Below are 27,486 nucleotides of genomic sequence, written 5' to 3'. Positions count from 1 at the left end.
GGGGGGGGGGGGGTGTTTACAAATGAGGGCAATTTGTGAGTCTCAGTCCAAACGTAGCTCTAATAAAAATACATGAATATACTTATTTTCCTGCTGCCCGGCCACCATGTCGTGTTCCTCTGTTGACAACTTTACCCATTTGATGCCTGTGGAGTGGAACCGCAGAAATATTTCAGTTTACATTTCTCTGGGGATTTGCAGCATTTTTGCATACGACAATAGACAGCTTGTATTTTTTTCTGTGAAGATTCCCCGTTCGTATCCTTCGATCATTTACCAGTTAAGGAACGATTCTAATTTCTCTATATTCTAATCAGTTCCTTTTATATATTGAGTATATATCTAGAGAGAGAGAGAGACTGACTTCTTTTAGGGAAACTATATGTAAATATTTCCCCCGGTACCTGTTTCCTTTCTAGTCTTACCTTAGTTCATTTTGTTTGTGCAAAAGAAATAATTTCATATAATCTAGATAATCTCTTTTATCTTCTGACCTACATTATTACAAGAAATGTATTCCTTGATTTTCTAATTTCCTTGTTATGGGACCCTCTACCCAAGGGGTGTTTCCGTTTGGAGCTAATCTTAGGTACACTGTGAGCCATTGGTCTGACCCGAATTTCTGGCCACCCTTCTTGGGCGTTTTCCTGGCACTTTTTATTCAACAGTGAACCGGTCCTTACTTCAAAATTCGGAGTCTTTTTGGTTCAATTTAACCCAAAGTAGGCTCCGAGGTTCCCTGACTTCCTCTGTCTACTGTGTAGTTAATCTGTTCCACTGATTAACCTCTAGTTTTGAACCAGTAACAGATCGTTTGGACAATTATTGTTCTGTAGTTCAGTTTGAGATCTGCTGTCGCCAGGCTCCTTCCTCTTCTCTCTCTCTCTCTCTCTCTCTCTCTCTCTCTCTCTCGATCCTTGACTTTTTGTTTGTCAATAAAAGTGCATTTATAAACTGCTTGCACTGTACAAAGCAGTGCTTGGTATACAAATGGAAAGTAATGCAGTCCCTGCATTCAGGGAGGAGACCACACATAGAAGAGGTTTCACTTGCGACTCAGGTGGAAATGTAGAGCGTAGAGTGCAACTGACGAAATCGAATCAATTTCTGAGGGTCAAACTCAGTGGACCCTGCCAAGGACTTGGGTGAGAAGTACTTTGATTTTCTGCTTCTTCAATAACTAGCTGTAGTAGGACCTCCAGGAACAATTGTCTGGATGCATCTCCACCAAGGTTTCTTCCCAGAATGATAACTGAAAGCCACGAACTGTCTCCAGAATCTAAGGCGAGACGGTGGTCCTCTGACTTGCCTGGCAGATGCTGCATCCTATCTCCCTTGGCATACCTTGCCAGGCTGCTTCGCTTGCCTCATGAGGAGCATTGAGTTGGTCCCTTCTCCATAAGAGCTTCTTCCCCACTTGATGGTCTTGGAGCCTAGACTGGAAAGAATGAATTTCAGTATTATTAGTCTTCCTTCTTTTTTCAAAATTTACTTTTATTTGCCATACAAAACCCACTTCCATATGGGTCATGGTTGTAAGAGCACCCTCGTCCCGAACCCGAACTCCCGAGTGAAACCAAAGATACACTGATGTGAAGACGACCCCAACAGTTCTTTCTCTGGAGGTGGAGAGCAATCCTGGCACGAGTCTTTCAGGACTGTTCCAGATCGGAGCCACGTTCTCACAGATGATCATCGTACAGTATCCTCTCTGGCTTATCATTTCTTATAGCACAACAGATTCCATCGCCAACATGTACCACAATCTGTTCAGCCATTCCCCAGTTGATGGACATCCCTTCGCTTTCTAACTCTTTGCCATTACGAAAAGAGCTGCTATAAATATTTTTGTACAAGTAGGTCCTTTCCCTTTTTTATGGTCTCTTGGGATACAGACCCAGGACTGGTATTTCTATTTCGATTGCCCTCCAGAACGTTTGGATCAGTTCACAACTCTACCAGCAGTGAATGCATTGGTGTCTCAATTTTGCCACGACCCCTTGCAACATTTACTGTTTCCCTTTACTGTCAATCTGATAGGCGTGAGGTGGTCCCTCAGTATTATCTTAATTTGTATTTCTCTAATCAAGAGTAATTTAGAACATTTTTATATGATCATTGATAGACTTGATTTCTTTATCTGAAAATTGCTCCTTCAGATCCTCTGACCACTTGTGGATTGAGGAATGACTTGGATTCTTAGAAATTGGACTTAGTTCTCCGTAACCTTGTGAAATTAGACCTTTATCAGAGAAATCTGTTGTTTCCCTTCTAATCTTGGTAAAAAAGCCTTTTAATTTGACATAATCAGGATCATTCATTTTACATGTTATAAGAACTCTATCTCTTGTTTGCTTATAAACTCTTCCCTTCTCCAAAGTGGCCCAAGATTTAAAGTGTACACAAACGGAATCGGTTTTCCTTTTCCCTCTTCTCTAAGGCTTTTCTGATATGACTTCGCTCTCCCTTCTTTGGTGGAAATTAGGGAGGAGGATGTCACCAAAGTACACCTGTTTCTTTGTGGGTCTTACAGCTGGTTGTACACAGTAGATTTTTCATCCCCAAATTCCCATCTCTGGAAGTCCAAAGCACAGGCCAGGGGCTCCTGACTTCTCCCAGCCTAGCTATCAGCTTACAGAAAGACATGTGGGCCGTCCGCTGGCCACTGAAGTCTGCTGGGTCACAAAGCACTTTTACAAATTAACCCATACTCACTCCCTTCTCTTCTGCGTGCTTGCCCTTCAGCTCTCAGAGTCCGGCGAGAGCTAGTAGCCTTCCTTAGAACAGTAGCTTTTTAATTGGCTGAATTTGGACAAACCTTCATGAAAGCCTACCTTAAGGAACAAAGCTTTCCTTTGCAGTTGTAGGCAACAGAATACAAGAGAGCAGGGAAAGATCTGTGAACAAAAATACGAATGTGAAGAATCCCAACTAACCTGGAACTTACAATCATTTTCCAATTAGAGTTTAAATCTTCTGAGTGGGAAGAAAAGCCTGTGTTTCCCCGCCCTGAAACAAAATGTCTTTCCACCCTCAGCCAACATTGGTGGAAAAGGTGGGCTGAGGAGAAGTCGGGGAAAAGGACATCTCTCCGGGAGACGTCCAGTCTTCACCCTCCTCCTCTCCCACTGATAGGACCTTGCTTGAGGTTTAGCTGGGTAGGTGACCATTAACTAATGCTAATTGAGATTAAGTGATATGTCCTTGGAGAATTAAAGGAACAGGGCATGAAAAAACATAGGGGGCTTAATAGATTCTGTCTTCTGTTATGGGGACCCCAGCTGGTCCTCTTAAAGGAATTACTGGGAACAGTCATTAGCACCACTGGCAAAGCGCCCAAAGACATTTTTCCTTGCGGACACAGGCACATGACAATTTTGCTGTATAAATGTTTATGTCTCCTTAAGGACGTCGGGGGCTAGGGGAACAGGTCTAAGGCCCTTTAATTCCCCGGGAACAAGCAGGACACCTTGGTAGAACTACTGAACTTTATCAGCTAGAAAATAAAATTATCTCAACTCTCCAAATTATGCAGACAAGCCACATTAAGGACCACCTCAGTGCCCACTTTGGTGGGAAGGCAGAACTTCCTCAGCCCCCTCCCCAGAAATACTCCGTTAATTTTTGGACCCCATTTTTTTAGGGTCTCCTGGGAAAGCTAAGTCCAATTTGCCTTCAGGGGTTCATCTTCCTAAAGGAATTGATTCCTCTAGGGCCAGTCCAGGAAATGTACCCAGGGTATAAATATTTGTCATTTGTTAAAAAAAATCAATTAAGAGAGGCAGAAGGAAAATGGGGAAGAGAAATGAAAGCAATGCAAAGTAGAATTGACCAAAAATCCAATGAAGAAAAGAGTTTCTGTAAAAGTAGAATTGACCAAATGGAAAAGGAGGTTCAAAAGCTCATGGAAGAAAATTGTTTCTTAAAAATTAAAATTAGGCAAAATGAGCAAAGAAGGAATCCCTACCAAATTCTTTTTCTGACACAGATATGGTGCTGATACCTAAGCCAGGAAGAGCAGAAACAGAGAAAGAACACTACAGACCAATTTCCTTAATGAATAGCAATGCAAAACTCTTAAATAAAATACTAGCAGCAAAGAGACTATAGTAATATAGATATCACAAAGATCATTCGCTGTGACCATGTGGAATTTATACCAAGTATACAGAGCTAATAGAAAAACTATCAGCATAATTGACCATATTAAAAACCAAACTTCCCAAAATCACATGATTATCTCAATAAGTGCAGAAAAATCCTTCAACAAACTATAATACCCATTCCTATTAAAAACACTAGCAAGCCTAGAAATAAGTGGTATCTACCTAAAACCATTTCTCTGCTAAAAGGCCTTATTTTTCAAATTTATAAGAATACAAGTCATTCCCCAATTGACAAATGGTTAAAGGATATAAATGAGCAATTTTCAGAAGAAGAAATCAAAGCTATCAATAATCATATGAAAAAATGTTCTAAATGACTGTTAATTAGAGGAACACAAATTAAAACAACTGTTTTAATTTAAAACCTCACACCTATCAGATTTACCAATATGGCAAGAAGGGGCAGTAACAAATAAAGTGGAGGGAATGTGGCAAAATTGGGACACTAATGCATTGTTGGTGGGGTTGTGATCTGATCCAACCATTCTGGAGGACAATTTGGAACTATATCCAAAGGACTATAAAACTGTGCATACTCTATGATCCTATAATACCACTATTGGATTATATACCAATACCAGAGATCATTAAAAAACCGAGGAAGGACCTACTAGTGCAAAAATCTTCATGGTAGCTCTTTTTGTGGTCGCAAAGACTTGAAATTTGAGGGGATGTCCATCAGTTGGGGAATGGCTGAACAGATTGTGGTATAGGATTGTGAAGGAATATACTACTATGCTATAAGGAAATGAAAAGCAGGAGGATTTCAGAAAAACCTGGAAAGACCTACATGAACTGATACAGAGTGAAGTGAACAGAACCAGGACAGCATATGATACACAGCAAGGACACTACTGTATGATGAACAACTGAGAATGACTTACCTATTCTCAGTAATACGATGATTTTAAAACAATCCCAGAGGACTCATGACGAACAATGCTCTCTACCACCAGAGAAAGAACCGATGGAGTCTCCATGCAAATTGAAGCGGAGTTTGACGTCTTCTTCAACATGATAAATATGGGAGTGTGTCTTGTATTATAGCACACGTATAACCAATAGCAAATTGCTTAAGTCTCTGGGAGAATGTGGAACTCAAAATATCAGAAAACAACACCAAAAATTGTTTTTACAACATTAGTGGGCCCAAAAAAGTTACTAAAAGCTTTTTAAAAATGCAGTTTCTTCACCGGGTTGCTCCTTGCAAATTCTAACCCTGGACTGCTCTCACCATTTGCTTCCTTAACGCCTGCTCATGTTCTGCTAAATAGAACTGGAGGAAAGCACAGCCATATGGCTGTTCAAATCTGGCCTCGGACACTCCCTAGCTGGGCGAGTCACTTGCCCCGCCACTGCCCAGCCCTTACTGCTCTTCTCCCTTAGAAGCAATATACGATATTGATTCCAAGATGGAAGGTTGAGGGTTTAAAAAAAAAAACTCATGTGGACTAGGTCCGCATACATTTTTAACAACTAATTTCAGCTGGGCCTTTACTACAGGCAAGGCAATTTTTCAGTTATTCCCTAAATGATTCTCTATCCTATTCAACACAGTGGCTGTTCCAGACCTCTTTTCTCCTCAAATGTCCCACAGTGACCTTTCCCCTCGCCCTTTCTAGTAGGGACTTCTTCACTGAAAAAATAGTTTATTTCACGTACTTCTGACTTCACCTCTGCTCTCTAATTTTCAGTCCCTCTCTAACTACTGGTACTTTCTTTGTCTACAAACACGCTCATGTCTTCTCCATCCTTAAAAATATATTCTGTTCTCCCACTTCCCAGACTAGATTACAGGCTTCTGGAGGAGGAGGGCTGTCTTGTGCTGCAGTGGTTGCTACAAGGCCGACTCGCACATGTTAAGTTTTGGGTAGATGTTTGAGTGCAAAGCGCGCGCGCGCACGAGGCTGTTCGGAACCCTCCTTCTTGTCCGACTTTTGCAGCTCCAGGGAGAGGCAAGACCTTAAACTGAATGAGAAGTTCTCATGAAGGGAGGATGATTTCTTTCTCCCCTTCTTTCCCAGGATATTTCTGGAAATATATGGGCATGGCCCAGGGGAGGGGACTGTTAGGAGTTCTTTACCGTGACTAGAAACTGTGAGGGAATAGATCCTTGGAGATGAAGTGGAAAGAGGATGGATTCTCCCTCCACGTGCCTTCTGGCTTGCCATTGAGCATGCTGACCGTGGGCTCGGCAACAAGGCGGCAGGCAAGGGGCTGGTAGGGATTGTTTCCTTTCTCACTGTGTTTTCTAGGGCTTTATTTGATTATGACCGGACCCGTGACAGCTGTCTGCCAAGCCAGGGACTCAGCTTCTCTTATGGCGACATTCTACATGTCATTAATGCTTCTGATGATGAGTGGTGGCAAGCCAGACTGGTAACCCCCCATGGAGAGAGTGAACAAATTGGGGTGATCCCTAGCAAGAAGAGGTGAGTCATGTCCTATCTCTGAGAGGAACCTCTGTTTTCTTTTAGGGTTGGGATCAAAGCCAGGGCCTCGGCAGTATAGGCTCCAGCTCGGCTCTCTTTGGGTACCTTTCGGAGAGCCTGTTAGTGTAGTAGAGCAGAAGGTCATGCAAGCTGCCATGAGTCCCTGCTCAATCCATGTCTGCTGGACAATAACCAGAACTTTTCTCTGACCTCCAAACAGGGTGGAAAAGAAAGAACGAGCGCGATTAAAAACTGTGAAGTTCCACGCCCGGACAGGGATGATTGAGGCTAATAGGGTAAGTGAGTGTGGCAAATGCCTTGGGAAACGAGCTGCCGGGCCCTGCTGAGGGCTAAGAAGCTTTGAGGCACGGCTGAGGAGTGGGAGAGAAGGGGTATGTCTCTAAGGTGGCTGGCTCTGCCCTTGGAATGGTGCTGGCTGATCTTCCACAAAGGCAAAACGCAGATCGGAGTGTCCAAGGCCAACGTGGAGCATCCACCTTTGCGTCATCCTGGGCAGATGGTTCTTGGAGTTACAGTGGAATTGGAGCAGCCTAGAAGCCAGGGCAGACTGAAAAATTAGGAGAAAGAAACACACTTGTGAAAGCGTCAGTTGCTCCGAGTCTTGCGGTGTACCTGGACAGAGGCAGTCCCCAGGACATACCACTTCTTCCTGGAGCGAGGGCCTTGGCAGCGAACTACTAATTTCTACTGGGCCCCAAGTAGCTGCTGAGCGCCGAACTCCACCCAGGTCAAACGAGGCATGAGGGACCCTTTCCATTTACAGAGCAGAGAACTCTCGGAGCAGGAGAGGAAAGAAAGGCCTGGAGTAGCTGGCTCTGGCTCTGTAAGTGGCACTTTAGAGCAGGAGCCCAGGAGGAAGGAGATCTTTGTTCTTTAGGCAGTTTGGACTAGGGAACCGGAACCTCATACCATCCATCCCTCAAACACCTAAGTCTTCTTTTCCATCAGTCTTCATTAATCTCCTAGAATTCATTTGTGAGAAATTGGCTTTGACCTAGCTGCCCGTCGTCTCCATTTTAATTTCCCTTGCATGCTTTAAACTCCATTGTTCTGTTTTGTTTTTTTTTTTTCTGTCCTTCCCCGCCATCTTCATGTTCTTTCACAGTCGATCAAAACGAAACGTAAAAAGAGTTTTCGCCTCTCTCGAAAGTTTCCATTTTACAAGAGCAAAGAGAACGTGACCCAGGAGAACAACGGACAGGAACGTAAGTAGCAGCTGAGTAGGGAGAGCAAACCAGTGTCTTCTTTCCTTTTCTTTCCTTTTTAAAGAAAACTGGAAAAGGCCAGGGGTAGGTGTGTGTGCGCTTGGGGTGGTTGGAACAAATCAGATTCACCTGGTCAGCCGGCTCCTCCGAGAGCTTCCAAGGTGCCAGGCGGAACCAGGCAGTCCCTGGCACTGGGTTCTCAGTGTCTACGGTAGCAGACCATGTTGTCAAATGTGGCAAATGAAGAGGATTCACTGTTGTTCCCTTGGCTGCTCCCTCTCATCCGGGACCACCTTGGTTTTCTTTAGAGACATCTCACCTACTCCATCCTCCTTTTACCAAGGGAGGGACTGGCTCAGGGTCACACTAGGCCCAGTGCCCTTCTCATCAGCCTTCCGCTCCAAATGCCGTCGGTGCACGTTGTTGCCTTCTAGTGAGTGCAGAGGATTTCGTTTGCTTGTCACTTTCTTGTTTCTTCAACTGACAGAGAAAATCTTCCCCAAATCTGTTCAATTAAAGCTTTACTGGGAGAAACCAATTAAGGGCTATAAGAAGAGGCACAAAACCAGGCTAAAAGAACGAGAAGATGCTATCTCTCTCTAAGGGGCCTTTGATCTGCTTAGCCTTCTCCATGCCTCAGAAACAGATTGGCAGAGCTGCCAAATAGGTGCTTCTTGGTTCAGTGGCAAGTTGGAAAGGTTGCTTCCCAGTTGTGCTTCCCCTGGAGTTCTAGGCTGATGACAGTAGGCAAGAGCCTGGGGCCTTTTTGACCGGCAACGGGACGGAGCTGCTTGTACTGGGGGGACAAAAGTACGCCATCTAGGTTTCCATTCCTGGGTTTTGACATTAGGAGCTCTCTCGGACAAAGACGTTTTTTGCAGCAGAGAAGATCGAGTTGGTTCCGCCTCCAAATCAGAGGGGAAAATCTTGGCCAGAGCCCTAAGCTAATGTGGCTCCCATTCTGCGGAGGTGTCCAAGGAGTGCAGAGACCAGCCTGGCAAGAATGCTGTGTGTTTCCCTGTTCATCAGGGGGACTTTGGAATGACTTGTGGGCCAGGGAGAGAGGGCTGCCCAAGGCCTGCTCTCTAAGGATCCCCTTGGGCTCCACGCATCAGAGGTCAGCCTTTGGAGGCCATTTCTGAAGTGGCGTGAAGACTTTTAATTGTTGAGTTTGGACGGAATGCATCAGTGCTAGGTGACGGCTCCCTGGTATGATAGTCGCTCTGCCCGTTTCCCTTGAACATAGAGCTTCCAGAGACCCACAGGGAAGATCCTGATTTCAGGGGCAGATGGCAAAGCGGAGGGGCCCACGCTGACTGTGGCAGCCGGGGCCTGCCTTCTGGGTCCTACGTTTTGAGCCCAGGCATTGTCACTCTGCTCTAGCAGAGAATTTGCAAGGGAGAAGCCTGGTGTCTCTCTTGGCCCCAAGACGCCCTTTCTGCTGACGTTGTTCTGTACTCCTGTCACTAATGCTCACTGGATTCTGTATTCTTCCTCCCCACCCCCTTCTTCCTTTTTTCCTCCCTCTCTGTCTTCTCTCTCCAATCTCTTCCTCCTTTTCTCTTTTTATTTCCTTGCTGTCTGTGAAATCAGGACTTCCCTGGGTTAAGTGACGATTATTATGGAGCAAAGAATCTGAGTAAGTCAAACATTCACTTTTCCACTTTGCATTTCTGGCAGCATCAGTGGCACAATATGGGGGGGGCAGGGGGAGAAGGTGTGGCTGGGTCTGCGGCGCCCATGGGGCCCCACCAAGCAGCCACCATTCCAAGGTGGGCTGCCTTTTACTGCCTTCATTGAGTAGAAGTGAACAAAGGTCCAGAAGTCCCATTCCAGGGGTAAATGCCCAGCTTTTCCCTCTCATGCTCAGAAGCCTTGTTTGGGGGAGGGGAGCACGCGCGACACCAGCTGGTTGACTTCCGTGGCAGCAGTGTGCACTCCTTAGCTGGGGGGGGGGGGGGGGAGGGCTACATACCACCCGGTGACCGTGCCCGACTGAGTTGTGTATGTGTGCGTGTGTGCATGTGAACACCAGCTGTTTGGGATGTTGGCTCTTGGGAAGATGGTGGCCTCTCAATTTTAGAGCAGGTATGAAAAGAGCAAGATGATCAGGTGGCAGTGCCCATGGTAGGTGCCAAGTGCACTCAGGCAGCAGGGGGCAGAGGCAGCTGATTGCAGTCCTCGGTCCAAACTTCTCGTCTTGTATATTGGCGAGGACAAAGGGGCAACACTTGCCAAGGGGCCCTTCCTGGGGAGGCCACAGCATTCCACAGAACAGTGTTGTCTTGGCTGAAACGAGCTGTTTGCCCAGCCTCTTTCTTTGGTCTGTTCATGTGTCATCTTCATGTACCCACACTGGTGGAAGGGGACGGAGGGCTGTTTGTGCCCAGTTGTCACTTGGTTTTGGCTTTTCCTAATGTCCTTCTGGCTTTTCTGCTCCAGCTTGCGCCTCGTACACTCCTGTATAGGCAAAACCCAAGGTTCCCGGTCCACCGAGTATCCCTGTTTGCTTGTCTGTCCGTGTCATAACGCCTCCATCTGTCCTGTGGTGGGAGACGAGATGGTCCCATTCCACTTTCCCCGTCCCCTCCTGCCAAGCCTGCTTTTTCTGTAGGGTCCAATGAAGGTTTCCTGCCCCCGGGGATAGCGAGACTGTTAGCAGTATAGGAGGAGCCGAGTGAGAAAAATCCAAGGGAAGAAACCCAAGTCGCCCTGGTCTAAAATGGCGAGGAACCGGGGCCAAGGAAGAAAGCTAGCGCTCGCTCTCATTTTCTCTTCATCTCTTCATCTCTGTCTGTGTCCAGCCCTGGCAGATCTGCATTAGAAAAAAAATGGTTGTAATCCACGCTTAACAACTGGATGATGGCGTTCTCCTTTCCTCTTGAAACGGGAACCTTCCAGAATGGCTCTGTGGCCAGAGGCCCAGAGCAGCAGGCCCCGTCCGCTCCTTTCCTCCCTCCCCAGGCTGTCTTGTCCCCCAGAGCATTTGAGTTCTGTGACTGCTGTGCCCAACCTCTCAATGGCATGTTCTGAATTGGAGTCTCTTTCTTGTTGGCTTGCAGAGGGCGTGACATCCAACACCAGTGACAGCGAAAGCAGTTCCAGTAAGTCTGTGTCTTTCCCACGTCTCGTGGCTTCATCTGCCATTTCTAACCATTTTCATTCTTCTGGTGCATGGCTACCGCTTCTGGTCAGATCCGTGTTACCCTGACTGCTCCCACTTGAAGTCCTGGAGATGCTGTGGCCAGTTCCCATTGTGGAGGGTTAGGAAAAGGGTCTGCGTGTGTGCGTGTGTATGTGTGTGTATGCGTGTGTGTGTGTGTGCGCGCACACACACGAAGGCTTGTTGGGGAAGTGCAGGGTCTCTGGTTGTCAGTGGCCTTCCTTTCACAGCTGGGGCCACATGGTAGCCGCCTCAGCTCATACTGGTGACATGTAGAGGCCCCAAATGAATTCACCGTATGGCGGCAGGGTGCTGTGTTCTCAGTGCCATAGAAATACACATTGGAGACCGTGCTTGCCTTCAAGAGGCTGAGGAGGAAGGGGGCCAAATACGATTTTGCCTGAACTGCCTTTTCTAGGAGATGTGGCCTGGGAGTCTTTCTTTCCCCTTAGTGATTGGTCCTTTTTGGAACTCCCTAAAAAACCAGGCCAGGCCCCTTAACCTTGTCAGGCTCCTTTGGGGGACGCACACACAATATATTGGGCTTCGAGCTCTGGAGAAGCCTTGACTCAGACATAGTTGCTTTGTGCCGCCCAAACCGGCCAAGTAGCTAAGTGGAGGTAGGAATGTCTGGGGGGCTGGGGCGGAGCACCAGAGCAGGACGTTGCATTGTCTCCAAAGGCCAGGTAGGTATTCACTAAACGCCACTGACGGTATATAGGGAGATTCTGGCCCAAGGGGGCAAGGATGTCGCATCCGCTTCAACCCCCTTCTTCTGCAGCGACTTGGGGAACACAGTGGGCCAGGGCTGCCAGAAACGCCAGAGGAGTCACTGCCTCCGATTCCTCTGATCCCCGGAGTAGTTGCTGGTCGTGGTTGGGAGGCAGCCTAAAGAAACACTAAGAAGTTTTTCCCTCTTTGTTTCAGAAGGACAGGAGGACACAATTTTATCCTATGAGCCAGTGACACGGCAAGAAAGTAAGCCCTTGATGAATGGTTGTCCCAGTGGGGGCCTGAAAGAAGGGCCCGGGGAGCAGGAACCGGCCCAGTTGGCTCCCTTCTTCTCCACTCTTTTGTTAGGTTATTTGGCAAAGGCAATTCGGCCTTAGCCTTTTAGGCCTCTCATAGCAGGGCTTCCTTCTACTTTAAGAGGGCTTTAAACAGAACAAATCCCTAACGATGAAAAAGGTTGGTCGGGGTGGGAGTGGGGAGATCCAGGGCTCCCTGGCCCTTCCGTGGCCTTTTGGCACCACCACTTCTTGAGCTCCTGGGACCTTGTTCAGCCGCTGCTCCCAGCGCAGAGGTACTTTTGGCAGCTCGAGCCTCCCCAAATAAAAGGGGCTTGCTTGGATACTATGCCTGTAAGTAGATCTTCCTCTGATTCGTGGGCTACTGACCCTAGTCTGGGGCCAAGCCAGGTTGGAGTGGGGGGGGGAGCCCTCGGGACGAGGCACTCACCTTGTGTCTGTGCATTCTCCCTAGTTCACTATGCAAGGCCAGTGATCATCCTGGGCCCGATGAAGGACCGAGTCAATGACGACCTGATTTCTGAGTTCCCACATAAATTTGGGTCCTGTGTGCCACGTAAGAACCCCTCAATCACTGGGTCCGTCCTAAGGTTTCTTAGGGGAAGAGTCCGTTTCAGGGGCTCCGGAGCCCAAACTGGGGCGTGTTCGTTCGGTTGGGATGGTGCAGGGAGAGGAGCCCCGGGCTGGGGCTCCAAAGCCTTTCTTCTCTCTGGGCCTGCCCTAAATCAACACTCCTCTTTTAGACACCACTCGGCCTCGAAGAGAAAATGAGGTGGATGGCCAAGACTATCACTTTGTAGTGTCCCGGGAACAGATGGAAAAGGATATCCAGGAGAACAAATTCATCGAAGCGGGACAGTTCAACGACAACCTCTATGGCACCAGCATCCAGTCAGTACGAGCAGTGGCAGAGAGGGTGAGCCCAGAGGCCTCTCGCCTGGAAATTTCACCTGCTAGGGAATCGAGGCAGGAAACGGCGCCTGGCGCACCATCACCATTTTGTGTGTTGGGCACCTCTACCTGGTTCTTCCTGGATCCTCACTGGCTCTGGAGGATCAAGGGGAGGCTTGTTCCCTTTGGTCATAGCAACGCCATCCCGGGCCCCCGCTCAGGGTCATTCTCCTGGGTTGACAGCCCCCCCCCCTTTCCTGTTTCTCCCTCAGGGGAAGCACTGCATCTTAGACGTGTCTGGCAATGCCATCAAGAGACTGCAGCAAGCGCAGCTTTACCCCGTGGCTGTTTTCATCAAGCCCAAGTCTGTGGAAGCTCTTGTGTAAGTGGTTTTGAACGTGGGTGGGGGGGGGGTATGTCCGCCTTCCCCTTTTCCTGCTCCTTTTGGCATGGAAAGCCCAGCCTGACGGTGGTTCTCTCCTCCCCGTGGCTGGCAGTGAAATGAACCGAAGACAGACGTATGAGCAGGCCAACAAGATCTATGACAAAGCCATGAAACTTGAGCAGGAGTTTGGCGAGTACTTCACAGGTGAGGGGCAAGATTGGTCGGGAGTTCGAATCTTCCCCAAATGCCAGGCAGAAGAAGCTGGGCTTTGGGCTGGGGTTGGTTTCCTCTGATGATTAGCAGATCACCAAGACAGCAGCTGGACCCCCGGGATTATTTTGGAGCCCTCTGCAAGACTGTTAAATTAGGGGCGTGATTTGGAGGAGGAGGGGGTTCAGGGGCTTCCTGTCCCGAAGATGGTGAAAAAGGCATCCCAACTCTTTGAAGCCCCTGCCCCACCTGGGGACCATCTTGGTCAGGGGGGAGGGGGTGTGGCTTGTGCCCCAGCCTGGGACGTGGCACGGTGCTAACTGTTCCCCTCTTCTTCTTAGCCATCGTCCAGGGTGACTCGCTGGAGGAAATTTATAACAAAATCAAACAAATTATCGAGGACCAGTCTGGCCACTACATTTGGGTCCCCTCCCCAGAAAAACTCTGAAGACCATCAGCTCCCCTCGCCTCCTCTCACCCCCTCCCCCAAATCCATTTTCTTGTGAGCAGAACCCAGGCCCCCCCCCCTTCTTCTTCCTCCTTCCTGTCTCTCTCCCAGGAGAACAAATGACTACTGTTCCTGCCCCCTTTTTAGATCTGTTGCAAAATTGAGTTTTCTAGTCCTGTTTCTTTCTGTTGGGATGATGTCATCTCACTCATCACGTGACTGTGCCCATTCCTGCATGGACCTTCCCGGGAGCAGCTCCGGCGCCACTCCGGCAGTCATTGTTTTTCTTTCCAAACCAAGCAGCAGAGAAGGCGGCTGATGGATTGTCGATGATAGACTCAGGACAGAAAACTGGATTTCTCCTCCTCCATCCGTGTCACTGTCTCCAGGCTCTGACTAGTGCGATGTAAATGGCAACTGAACGCATCTTATTTATATGTATATGTAATTTATATGAAATATATAGAAGTTATTATATATATATATATATACTATATGCCCATATGATAGATATAGATATATATATATATATATAGACACGCACGCACACACACACCACACACACACACACACAGAGCTGGGACTAGAAAAGCCGAATTTAGGGAATTTCCTGACGGTACTGAAAGAGCTTTTTAAACTTTCCGATGCTGAATTGGCAGGAAAGCGATGGGAAAATGGTACTAAGTTCAGTGGCCGCCACATCTGGCGAGCCGCCCTCCTGAGAGCTGAGCGTTGTTGTCTGTTTTCCACAGGCGGGGGTGGGGGTCAGCCTCTGGGCTCCCTCTGAAAGTGCACAGTGTTCGCCACCCCACCAAACTTGTTTGCATGGAGGTTTCCTTTTGTTCGTTTGAAGCTGCTCTAAAACCAAAACACATCCTACTACTTGCTGTGTCCGCCTTTTCCTGATTTCGGGTGTCACCTTTGCTAACTGAGCATCTCATTGTATGATGTTGGGAGGGTTTTCTTTCTAAGTAGCTCAGACCTGGCCAGTGAGTGACCCAGAGGGCTCCCGTGGGGTGCGGGGGGGGGGAGGGGAGGGGAGCCGTTCTTTCTTTTCTGTGACTGCTATGGGTTCGGCACTCCACTAGTGAGATCTCGCTCTCCAGCTGCCTTTATTCCATCTCCTCCCCAGCAGCTGGTTAGCGACTGTTTTTGAGCTGCAGAGCTACATCCACGTAACAGTGAGAAATGAAGCATCCTTGCTCTTCCCGAGGGCATACGCCCACAATGCCGCAGCAGAAGCCCTTTCCTGATAGGCCTGACCAGAGCAAAACAAAAAGCACAGACAGGGCTCTATCCCTCTTCTCCCCCTGAAAGCCACGTGCCTGGCTAAGGTAGGCAACCTTGCCATGTCTCACTCTTACCCACTGTGGACTGGTGATACGGGGAAGAACGTGGGAGTGTCTAGGCTCCAGAGCTGGAGCACTGGCAATCCCTCCCCCCACCTCGGTACTTAAGACAGTTAGGAACTACTAGCCAAATTTGGGAGTCATTCTTAAACTTACTCTACCAGCAACATAGACTAGCTGTCCAAGGCTGGGGTGCCGGGGAAGGAAGGGGTTATAGCGTAGAAGGGCAGCTTCCTTGCTGTGAATGGAAATGCATTTTCTGGACATAGCTCACTCCCTCCCAGAGAAGAAAGGCAAAGACTTAAAGGGGTAACCTTGACGTGAGTCAGTTTACCACTGTTCCTTCCAAGGAGACGTATATTTTTTAATAAACAATAGTTGGCAATGAACTGTGGCTCAGAGGACCTTTGCTTGTTTCGAATGCTTGCGCTCCGCCCCTGGAGGAGCCAGAAAGGGCTGAGGAGGGGAGCCGCCGGCGTCAGGGTCTCTACCTGACTCTGCAGCCCTCCTTGGGTTCCACAAAATCTAGGCTGGGGGAGAACCGGAGAGGCTGGGCCAGTGACAGGTAACCGTGTAGTGCGAGGCCGACGTGCCTCTCCGAATAGGAGAAATTCAGCCAAGAAGCCAGGCACATCCCCCCCCCCCCCACACACACACACACACGACACTGACTGATCGCATGCCTGGCATAGCCAGAGAGCATGCGCACAACATGGCACCAGTGTGGACCATCGCAAGGGAACGACGGCCTGAACCATGACCGGGACTCGCTGACGGAACACCCCAAAGCAGAGGCGCCGAATCAAGGAGTTCCCACTCAAGACTAGCAAAGTCGAGCAAGCAACAAGCTAGGGGGCTTCCAAATAGCGCTCTTACGTTGATCCACCACAAAGAACTTAGCCCACCCGGCCTCATAAAAAGGGAAACCACACACCACACCACACCCCCAGAGAGTTGCATTCACAAGTCAGTTCTTACTCGACATCGAAGAGCTACCAAAAAATACTCCAGCAACAAACCGAGAACAAACTCAAAGGCCTGAACACTGGCAAAGGGAAACCCATCGTCAATCAGTGAGGCACAAAACACCAAGGAACTGGGGAAGAAGCAGGCCGCATCCTCGGTAAATGGCAAACTAACAAAAGCCATCAGATATCTACCGAGTCCCACACAAGACATTCCGTAGAGCAATGAGAGCCGGAGTACTCAGTGCTCATGTCTGCATCATAGCAATAGAATGGGAATGCCGGGGCTACCTAAATATAGCACCTTCAGTGCTATAAAAACGCCTGAGGGACTTTCTTAGGCCCCCCACCTTATGTCTTGGAATCAATACTGTGTAGTGGTTTCAAGGCAGAAGAGTAAATGGGGCTAGGCCATGGGGGTCAAGTGACTCGCCCAGGGTTTCTAGGCCCGGCTCAATCCACTGAGCTGCCCCTTCCTAGGGGATATTTTTAGGCACAAATAATAACAATTTTACTTGGCAGAACAAAAAGTCTAGACCCTCAAAGAGAAGAATAAGTGAGATTCAAATTCAATTATGACCGAAAGTCATCGAAATGATTTGGTTCTGTTTAAAGAGGAAAGACGACTGGGGAGCGGTTTCGATAGGCGAGAAGCAGCAGCTCGTTGTGTGACAAAATAGAGCCAAAGGTACTCGGACGGAGACGGATTTGATTTCTGGGAAGAACTGCGGCAGAAATTAGGGCTAAAGCAACCCCCTCCATCGCCTCGCTCGATAAGCTCAAAACGTACATGTGACCCAAATACAGACGTTCCCACTAGAACCAGAAGGAATGAGAACAGTAGGAAGTCCCTTCGCAACTAGCACTCGGCTCAGGAGAGAGCTCCTATTTAAGACAAATGATAACACGGTGACGACACAAAGATAAACGGATAAAACGAATTCAAATAAGATGCTGACGTGAAAACTGAACCCCAAGAGAATCTCCCATGAAAACACTCCAAATGACAACTAGAGACGTGGCCACTGAAACACCTTCAGTTTCCCCTCACTGCAAACTGGCAAAGGTGGGAGCAGTCAGTGACAGAGGGGACGTGGGAAGCAAACGTGATCTCATTGGTGGACACACGTCGTCTCCAACAGAGTTGGCAGGGAAATGAGAGGTCAGGTGACTTACCTGGGCTTGAGTTCTGAGGTCAGCCCCCCAAAGGCCCAGTAAATGTCCAGACATTCCGATCAGAACCGGGAGATCCTCTTCCTAGTTGAAAGCAAAGTGCTGCAAAGAAAGGCATCGTTTAACTGAGAAACGGCTGTAGAGACTCAGACGTGCCAGCGTACAGGAATATTCTTGTGCAAGAAGAAAGGACAAGATTGGGAAAATGTGGGAAGATCTGGGCACAACGGCACACGTCCTCGTGGCCTGGATCAGACCCGGAGCCCTTCACCCCTAGAAATGGCCCCTGGCAACTTAGACATCTTCTCTTCTATGGAAGTAATTTCTGGGCGAGACAGAGGAAGAGATTGGAGGCACCAGCCCTGCACAGAGAGGAAAGCACTGAACTCGCCCAAGCATGAAAGGGTGAACAATGGGAGGGGTAAGAGGTCTTTCATGGCAAGGCAGAGGCAGGAGGATACAAAGCTGGCTGCAGCCTCTCTAGAAGAGAAGCTGCTGTCAAAGTTTTGAAGGTTCCAGTCCTGGCAGGGTGCTCATCACCATGCCCCACCCATCCTCCACAGCCTACCTGGAAGGAAGAGAATGCATTGCAGCATTTTGTATGCACGAGAGCCAATGGGGCCTGGCATCGCACAGAATCCTAGCGTCCCGGGCACGTGGAAATCCCGACAGTGTCACTGAGGCAATTCCATGGCATCGAGGCTTCCTCATCTGGCTGCTCCTGTTGTCGAGTTCTTGGTTTCTCCATTTTCCCTGCAGTTCCCCACCCTGAGTATTAGCAAATCTACCTGTTCATTTTTCAGTCATGGCTGATGGTTCCTGACCCCCTTGGGGGAGTTTCTTGGTAAAGATACTGGAGGTTTGGCCATTTTCCTTCTTGAGGAACCTGAGGCAAACAAGATAAAGTGACTTGCCCAGGGCCACTGGGCTAGCTGTCTGAAACCGCATTCCTGACTGCACCCACCTAATGCCTCTCTTTCCCCACAACCCCCTACTAATCTCCAACTGTCTTTCAGACATCTCAGATTGGATTCCAATAGAACTGAACTTGGTCTCTTGCCCGTCCCCCCAGGCCATCGGGCTCCTGGCTCCCTCTCCCTCCTGCCCCAGCCGACACAGAGCCTCTGGGTTTCACCTTTGCAGCACCTCTGCAATACCCCGTCCTCTCCTCATCGCCTCCCTCCCAGACGATCCTCCATTCAATCAATCGCCAAAGTGATTTCCCGCCTGCCCAGTAACTCCCAGGATTAAACACAAGACCTCCTTTCCAGTTCGCTTAAGCTCTATACCTGGCTCTTTGATCCAGTGACATTGGCCTCTTTGGCTGGTCCAGGAACACTTGGCTCCAGGCATCTTCTCTGGCTCTTCTCCATGCCCGGGGCACTCTCCTGCCAGTCTCTCGGCTTCCTTTCTTCCTGCCCTTCTTAGTTCTACTGCCTTCCTCTAGGAATAATTTCCTATTTATCCTGGACATTCCATTGGAAGCTCCTGGAGGGCAGGGATTGACTTTTGCCTCTTTTTGTATCCCACAGTACTAAGTAGGCACTTGATAAATGTCAACTGATTGACTGATCTAGGGCAGTGATGGTGAACCTTTTAGGGGCTCCATGCAGGGGGCCTCCCCACCCCAGATGCTGTGCCCCGCCCCCCTATGTGGGGGGGGCGGGATCGGGCTCCCAACACTCCCCTCCCAAGCCACCTCCTGTGGCCACAGGCACCCACCCCTACACCCAGCCACTGGGGGTGGAAGGAACTGCAGAGTGCTTTGGCTGCTGCCAAAGCCTGGAGGGGAAGCCTGGGGGAGAGGAGACCAAGAGACCAAGTGCCCCATCCCCTGATTTCAGGGCAGAGACCAGGCTCCCAGCTGGCTTGTGGGGGAAGCCACCTCCTGCAGGTATGAGGACCTCCCCCTGCATCCAGACTCCCCAGGGCTGCCTAGTGGGCTGCAACTCACATGGGTGGAAGCAGAGGGAACACATTTAGCCTTTAGGGGGCTAGACTGGCAACTAGCAGGGGAAAGAAGGAAGAAAGTAGAGATCTTTTAGGAGTGGAGGTGGGGCCGGACTGGGTGCCAGGAGAGGAGACAGGGAAGGGAGTAAGTGCAGAGAGATGGGGAGGCACAGGGATGTGCAGTGGAGAGGGGGAAGGGAGCAACTGCCAGGATGGCACACTTGTGCCTGCAGAGAGGTCTCTGCATGCTGTCTTTGGCACACATGCCATAGGTTCGCCACCACGAGTCCAGGGTAGAGTCTCACTGCTGTCTTCCTGGTCTGACTGTGCAAGCTCCCAACCCCAGTCAGGGTCTGGGAAACACCACTGTAGACTGCAGGCTACTACATGAGAGCTCTCTGGCTCTACCTTGGTCTGAACAAGCATACTCTCAACCAGACTCCCTTCATTTTCCTCCCTGGCCCTATCCCCTAGAGCCGAGCAGAGCAAGCCCCTTGGTCCTTGCCCTGCAGAGACTTGGAAACAGTGAACCCAGCCCTTCTTTTCTCTGAGGAATTGGAACCAGGGAAGAAGAGGCATTTTGTTCCCAACCTAGGGGTGACTCTGGGGCAACGTGCCTTTTCATTAAGTGCTTCCCTGTGACTGCCTTTTGAGGGATGGGGTGATTAGGGAAGGAGGGACGTGTGGAGCTTGAAGAAGACTCACAGGCGGGGCCGGGAGGAATGGCCGAGAGCCCCCACTCACCTTCGAAAACATTCTCCCAGAGACGAACGGCAGAGATGTGGCACCCGAACACAAGGAGGAACGGCCATTTTTATTAGACAGAACAACTGAATCCAAGGCTCAAGAACACTCCCCCCCCCCCCCACCGGTTATGCCATTCAGTCCATCTAACCCCACAACTCGAATACTTCCAAGAACAGACCTAGACGCTGGGCTCCTGAGCACATCTGTGCATTGCAGGTTCTGGTAGCTCCTATTCTTCATTGGGAGGCAAACTCTTCTCTCTCTCCACCTTGGCTAGGACTTGCCCATATACTTTAGTCATCTGGGAAACAGAACCCCAAACAAGCTTAGAGAACAGACGAGGAACCCAGAACAGAGTTGCGGCTAAGCTCCCGTGATGAGGCTGAGCCTTTGTGCCTCCTGCCCTCCCCTAAGCTCTAACAGGGGGGAAGCCCCTCCTGCATTAGGCCTGTGTCTCAGGGCCAGGCAGAGGCAAAGGAAAACCACTGCTGTGCCATTAGTTCCCCCATGGGTCCAAGGATCTTTTCTTCCTAAGTCTTCCTGGCAAGCTGATGGAGGGCGAGGCCCGAGAGGCCTGACTCGGACACTAACTCCCACATATTCTTAAGGCTCTCGGCTTGGTAGCGCTCCCCAACCTATCCTCTACCCAAGTCATCCCTTAAAGCAGAGAATCCAAAAGGACAAAGAAGAGCAATTTGGGAAAACGAGGAACAGCCTCGACCAAGCCTGAAAATAGGTGCGGCCTTCCCAAGCCAGAGTCACTTCTCTCCTGCCCTGGGAAAGGACAGAAGATGAATTTCTTGCTTTCTTCTCTGGGGCCAAGTTTAGCCATCAGGATTAAACAGGCTTCTAAGAAACTGCCGTTTGAGAACTGTCACTGGTTTGGGCCAGAATCGCTCCTCCAGAGTCTCCGGCCCTGGCTGGGCCGGGCCGGGCCCTGTCAAAGTGGCACTGAAGTATCATTTGGGCCCCTTGGCTGAACTTAACCCAACTCTTTTCCCTTCCTCCATTTATTCTTCCTGTTTCCTACCCTTAGAATCATAAAAGCTTTCTGTTGGAAGGAACCTGAAAGCTGACCGGTGCAGCCTCTGCCCAAAATCGAACTCTTCACCATCCCTGACAAGAAGTCTGTCTCCATTTGCAGCCTGCCTGCACCACTAAAATCAGACTCTACGTGGAGGACTCTTTGCAAACCTCCAAAGTGCTACGTGGCGAATGTAGGCTCTTCTGGTTACTTCCCGAGCCAGGCCATTCCCCCTTTGGATGACGCCTGCCTCCCTGGGAGCCCTTCACCCAAGCTCCCGTCACAAGCTCTGGGAGGTCGAGCGCCCCCCCCCCCCTTTCATTACGTCTGCTGTTCCCAACCCACTCCTGGGAAACAGAGCTTGGAGTCAGGAAGACCTAAGATCAAGCCCTAACTAGTGGTGTGAACCTGGACAAGTCACCTAGCCTCTGGCTGGCTTTGTTTCTTCAGTTGTAAAATGAGGGTCATACATAATAGCATCTGCCTCACAGGCCATCACTGATATCCCATGAGATCATGTTTGTAAAGCACCTGGCACAGTGCCGGGCGTGCAGAAGGTGCTGTCTTACCTGACCTTCATAGCACTTCTTTAGGGATCCAAGGTGGTCAAGAAAACGAATTCCCAGATGGCACCACTTCTCAGCAGCCACATACATGCCCTTGTTGTACTGAGAGACTCCAGCATTCCAGGCTTTGGTCATCAGCCAAAGAATTTCCACCTGTGGGTATTCCTCCTGAAACGTAAGAAAAGGGAGGCAGGGTTGGCACCCTTCATTTATGTCCTCCTGCCAATGGAGCATGGCCAAGCGGGCAGCAGCAGCAGCAGCAAGATGCTCCATAGAAGATCTGAAGAGAAAGATGGCTAAGTGACAACTTGCATTCCAACTCAGCTCTCACCTCAAAAGCGCGCGACAGCTGGAGCCTCCGGCTCTACGAGCCACTAGGTTACTCTGGCCCTCCGCGGCTGCCGCCGTAGCTCATGGGCCTACTCTGTCCTCGACTTCTTGGCCCACACCAGACTATCTTGACGATTACAGCGGCGTAGTAGGAGATCCAGTGCCGCTAGGCTGCCTGCCTGCACAACTCTATTTCGCCGGTTCCCCCGACCTTTGAAATTCTTCCAAATGAATTTTGTTATTATTTCTTCTAGGGCTTTCAAATAATTTTTGGCAGTCGCACTGGTAAGGCACTAAATAAACTCGTGTAGGTAACGGGGTCGTTTTTATCATATCGGCTCATGAGCAGTTCTAATTGCGTTCATATAGTTTCCGAACTTGTCTTGGCAAGCAAAGTCTGCAGATATTTTTTTGAACCCTTGCTTCCTGTCTTAGAATCAATACTATGTGTCGGCCCCAAGGCAGAAGAGCAGAAAGGGAAAGGCAATGGGGGTTAAGTGACTTGCCCAGGGTCACACAGCTAGGGAGTGTATGAAGCCAGATTTGAACCCAGGACCTCCCATCTCTGGCCTGGTTCTCAATCCACTGACTGAGCCACCCACTGCCCCTCTCTGCCCATATTTTAAATGGAATTTCTCTCTCTCTCTTCCTGATGGGTTTTTGGGTAATGTATAGTGATTTGTGTGGGGTTTATTTTCTATCTTGCAACTTTGCTGAAGCTCTTAGCTGTTTCAACTGCATTTTAGTTGACTCTCTAGGGTTCACTAAAGTAAACCGAGTGACAAGTTCAAACCTTTTGGTGACGCTGGACTGCAGGGAGGCATAATGCGATCTTAAATAAGATCTGGGTAAACAAAGCAACTCAATGATTCACGAAAGCTATAGCTTGTGTGTGGTGGGGTGACACAATGGATAAGGCAGGATGGATAAGGATGGATGAAGTCAGGGAGACTCATTTTGCCATGCTTGCCTCAGTTTCCCCATCTGGAACTGGAGAAGGAAATGGCCAACCACTCCAGAATCTTTGCCAAGAAAACCCCAAAAGGGGTCCCCAAGAGTCAGACACAACAGAAGGGACTGAGCAGCATCATAACAATGAGATGATGTACCAAAGCGTATGGCTAAAGGAGGAAAGTGGATCTGTCTGACCTCCTGTTACCAAAAGGAAGAAAGAAAGAAGGCCAACGAACTGGGCCCGGAACAACAATAAAAGTAATTCCTAAACAAGCACAAAAGTGGAAGTTTTGAAGGCAAAAAAGAGCTAAACCAAAGTACGACTATTGAACCTTTAAACAAAGCTTTTTTTGCAAAGAGACTAATTCAATCAATAAACCATTGATTTTCTTCTTAAGTGAGAGGAAAAGTAAATTACCCTGATAAATGTAGGAGGAGGAATTCACAAGGATTGAAAAAGAAATGAGGAAAAATCATCCAAAACCACTTTAGGGATGTGCTAGAGCCAGCAAGAACCAACTCCCAAGAGCAAGGAAATCTGCAAATGCTACAAATCAGGGCTCGAGTTCTTGCTTTGTTGATTGTCTGGACTCAAGAAGAGGATAAAGAAAATGTGAATATTGCAAATTAAGCTTCCAAGTATGGCCTGCTTTTCAGAGAGCCAGATGCTGACCGCTTCCCTGGGACAGACATCATCTGGAGCCTTAAATGAAAAGGATGAATTAAAGATGAAATACCCAAGTAAGAAACAAGAAAGACAAACACAACAAAAAATACAAAAACAAGAAATACAGACTTTAAATAAACTGATCTCTGAAAGAGAAATGGTGCCCGCCCGCCCTAACTGAATCCCTCAAAGGGGAAAAAAATACCAAAGCCTAACTGTAAGTATTGTTCAATGTCTGGCCCTAGACCAGTGTTGGTGAAGTACTGGCACACGTGCTGGGCTGATATGGGAGGAGCTGCTCCGTTCCCCCTCTTCCCAGCATCCAAGGACATTTTTTAATGCCTCCCCCTCTGTTCAGGCACCCAAGTGAGCACTTCCTTGGCTCTCTGGAGTAATGTGGGGGAGAGGGAACAGGCACGGGAGCTCAAAAATGTTCACCAGTGCTGCCCCAGACCCTCTTCCCTTCTCCCTCTACACTCTCTCTCTTCATGACCTCAGCGATTTCCATGGGGGGACTCTACATACATCTCATCCCAGTTTCTCCCTTGAGTTTCAGTGCCTAATGCTCATCTGAAAATGGATGTCTCTGAGCTATCTTAAACTCAATATGTCCAAAATGATGTCATTTCTTCCTCCACGTCTCTTGCATCTGACCCCTTCTGTTCACTCACACCGCTGTCAGCTTAGACAAGTCTCTCACCTGGATAGATGTAATAGCAGCCCCCTGAATGTTGTCCTGCCTCAAGGCTCTCCCCACTGCTGCCAAAGCACAGATCTGAACATGGCTTCATTTCGCCTCCTCTGTTTAGCTATCATAGCCCTGCAGGATCTGGCCCCAACCCATCTTTCTAACCTCAGCAGACATCAGCTTTTTCTCCTTACTCACATCTAACACTCTGCTTCTGGTTTCCATATCTTTGAAGTTCACCCCACATGCTTGGGATTCTCATTCTCCTTATATCAAGTCTGCCCACTGCACCACCTCTGAAGCCTCTCCTGACCCAGGAAGTTCCTAGATGGTACATGAACTGCTACTCCAAATGCCTCAGTTTGTTGCAAAGCTCTCCCCTCTCACCCACCCACCCCTGAATACAGTTTGCAAGTGACCCCCATGACTTGTGGCCTTGAAGTGGGGGAGGAGGGAGGGCTAGCCGGAGAATGATGAGTCTGAAGCAATGATGTCACGCGCAATTAGAAATGGCTGACAGGTAACTAGCAATATGGGATCAGAACTCCAAAGAGGAGATGCCAATTTCTGAGGCAGTGGCCAAAAGGAGATGTTTAAAGCCATGAGGCAGGCCTCGATCACAGCAGGGAAGAGCTTTGGGAACGTCTGTGGTTGGGAGGAATAATGAGAAGAAAGGAACTATAAGAGGGAGGTTAATAGTGTCAAATAGGGGAAAGAGAATGGAAACTGAGAAAAAGTCACTGCAGATGGCAGAGGCGACCACTTGGTGAGCACAGCAGAGATGGAAGACAAAGAACAGGGAGTTTAGGAGTGAGTGGGTGAGAAGTAAATGGAGGCCAGAGGTACGGATCATTCTTTTGATAAGTTTGGCAGTAAAAGCAAGGAGAGAAATGCGATGGTGCATTTCATAACAGGGGCAGAAGGGCCAAAGAAAATTCTTTTTTCCATGATGAGTTGTGTATTTCTGAAGGTAAAAGGGAAGAAGCTCTTAGAGGAGAAATTAAGAAGCTAGATCAAAAGGAGGAGAAAAACATGCCTCAGGAGGTGAAAGGGAATGGGACAGAGAAGCGTCGAGTTTCCTCTTAGGCTGGCGGAAGACCTACGTAAGAGCAGAGGAGATACACAGCCTCCCAGTGATCAAACCTAGGAGGAGGTGACAGTGGCCAAGAATGGAGGACAGCTATTCCAAAACCTGCACCTCCCTCCCCGACTGCTCTTGGGGACATGACTAAGACTTGGTTCTTTATCCCTGCCTTTGTCACATTTGGAGTGGCCTCGGACCACCTCGGCCCTGGCTTCTTCCTGCATCTGCTCAGCAGCTCCCTTGTAGGCATTTAGATTTTCTTGAACAGCCAGCAGATGCCAGAGATAAAGGTCATTTGATCAATAAAGAGTGAATGGAAACTAGAGAAAGCAAATGTATACAAGATGTTCTTGTGAACAAAACAAACAGGCCATGGGAAAAGGCATGTCAGTAACCAGAATAGCCTGTCTCTTAGACGAGGGAACCCAACCAGCAAACTGAGCTCTGCCTAAAAAGTGAGCGCATCCAGTGGCATATGGGGAGATAAACAGCAGGAAAGCATAGCCCAAGATATGTCAAAAATAAAAAATATATCCGAAGAACTGAGAAAGTAACCGAGCTCTGCCAAGAGTCACTCTGTATCCCCAAGAAGCAGAGCTGGGCTATTCCAGGGTGAGGAAGGAAAGCAGCCAAAAGAGAAGGTAACCCTGAATGCCCTTCCTCCTACACATACCCACTACTCACTGGAAAGGGGAGCTCAAGCTTACCTTGGGTAAGTAGAGAAAACATGTTAGAAGGTCAAGGTGAGACCCAGAGCTTTTTGAGAAATGGACTCTTTTCCCTAAAGGGAACCATAAAAAGTCTCCCAAACCACCACGGTAAAGTTAGAAAAATTGGCACATGTGTGTGCATGCACACGCAGAGTCTGGGAGATTCCTAGCAAAACCATCAGTTTAGATCTCATGGAGGCCATCAACCCATGTTTTTCAGAGGAGACTCATGAAGGTTAAGTGACTTGCTCAAGGCCACACAGGTCAGGGTCAATTTGTGCCAAACTGTCATCCTACTCTCTTGGCCTACTTGCCCATATGGGCTATCTGTATATGGGCAGCTGAGTTCAGGCAGGAAAAGACAACAGCTTTTACAGCTAATCCCACCCCTGCTCAGCAGCTGTAGCCAACAAAGGTTTGCTTTCATTCTCTTGTCAAAGCAGACCATAGCCCAGAGCTGTAGTGGGGCTGGGTGGCATGAAGTCACTTCTTTTTCTCTGCCTCTACCTGGCTCTGGGGACCCTGAATTCCACTGTACAGAGTCTTTCCTCCAGCAGGACGGCTGGGCATTTCTCGGGCCCCAGGTTCAACTAGGGAGAATGGAGGACAAGAATCCTAAACTCTGTAACTCATCAGTTGTCTAAGCAGCTTCATTCCACCTTCTCAGCTACCAGTAAAGTCTGGGGAGGGCGGGGGAGGAGGGAACGGGGGAGAACACAACAAATGTCCGCTTTGGAATCCTACTAAGGTAGTTCTAAATAATACTTTATACCAGTGTTGGTGAAGGTTTTAGAGTTTGCATGCCCAGAGGGCAACATCAAGCTGTCTGTGAGCATGCCCCCCACCCAGGGAGGGAGGAAGTGTTCACTTTGGGCAGCTGGACAGAGGGGTGGGTCATGCAAAAAATGTCCTCAGGAGCAGCTACCCCATGCCATTACTTTGCCAAAGCTGCTCTATACCTAGGCTTTAGAGGGTGAGGAAGGTTTCAGATCTGCTAACTAGACCTACGGTTGATAATTATATATAATTGATAATTATAACTCTGAATGTGAATGGGATGAACTTGCCCATAAAACAGAAGCAAACAGCAGAGTGTATTAGAAACCAAAATCCTACCATATGTTGTCTACAAGAAACACACATCAGACAGGCAGACATAAATAGAGTAAAAATAAAAGGCTGGAGGCAAAATCTATTGGTCTTCAACTGAGAAAAAGAAGGCAGGAGCTGCAATCATGATTTCTGACAAAGCCAGAGTAAAAATAGATCTGGTTAAAAGAGATAGGGAAGGTAATTACATCCTTCATTGTATAACCAATGAAGAAATAGC

General features: G+C 48.7%; 2 protein-coding genes across 8 annotated transcripts in view; one reads left to right on the top strand and one right to left on the bottom strand.

The window, feature by feature from the left end:
• Window positions 1-14,364, top strand: part of DLG3 (discs large MAGUK scaffold protein 3) — a 46,744-nt gene extending 32,380 nt beyond the window's left edge. Inside the window, exons 2-11 of one of the 7 annotated variants that reach the window (XM_044682970.1) lie at window positions 6,422-6,598; window positions 6,819-6,894; window positions 7,725-7,824; window positions 10,887-10,928; window positions 11,915-11,965; window positions 12,470-12,571; window positions 12,759-12,931; window positions 13,179-13,288; window positions 13,404-13,495; window positions 13,843-14,364. In XM_044682970.1, the coding sequence (XP_044538905.1) occupies window positions 6,422-6,598; window positions 6,819-6,894; window positions 7,725-7,824; window positions 10,887-10,928; window positions 11,915-11,965; window positions 12,470-12,571; window positions 12,759-12,931; window positions 13,179-13,288; window positions 13,404-13,495; window positions 13,843-13,949 (1,030 nt within the window). In that variant the 3' untranslated portion in view covers window positions 13,950-14,364. Of the gene's footprint in view, window positions 1-6,421; window positions 6,599-6,818; window positions 6,895-7,724; window positions 7,825-9,417; window positions 9,464-10,886; window positions 10,929-11,914; window positions 11,966-12,469; window positions 12,572-12,758; window positions 12,932-13,178; window positions 13,289-13,403; window positions 13,496-13,842 lie in introns of all 7 variants that reach the window. The other 6 variants (XM_044682971.1, XM_044682972.1, XM_044682967.1 and 3 more) reach the window with 6 other exon arrangements.
• Window positions 14,365-20,268: 5,904 nt separating this feature from the next.
• The window catches only part of TEX11 (testis expressed 11), a 186,875-nt gene continuing 179,657 nt past the window's right edge, over window positions 20,269-27,486 (bottom strand). Inside the window, exons 23-24 of the mRNA XM_044682860.1 lie at window positions 21,727-21,891; window positions 20,269-20,434 (exon numbers count right to left, since the gene is read on the bottom strand). Of these exons, the coding sequence (XP_044538795.1) occupies window positions 20,363-20,434; window positions 21,727-21,891 (237 nt within the window). The 3' untranslated portion in view covers window positions 20,269-20,362. The remainder of the gene's footprint in view (window positions 20,435-21,726; window positions 21,892-27,486) is intronic.

This window comes from Gracilinanus agilis, chromosome X, assembly GCF_016433145.1.
Source record: "Gracilinanus agilis isolate LMUSP501 chromosome X, AgileGrace, whole genome shotgun sequence".
Classification (NCBI taxonomy): domain Eukaryota; kingdom Metazoa; phylum Chordata; class Mammalia; order Didelphimorphia; family Didelphidae; genus Gracilinanus; species Gracilinanus agilis.
The sequence above is the reverse complement of the archived record's forward strand: the minus strand, read 5'-3'. Positions and strand labels throughout refer to the sequence as shown.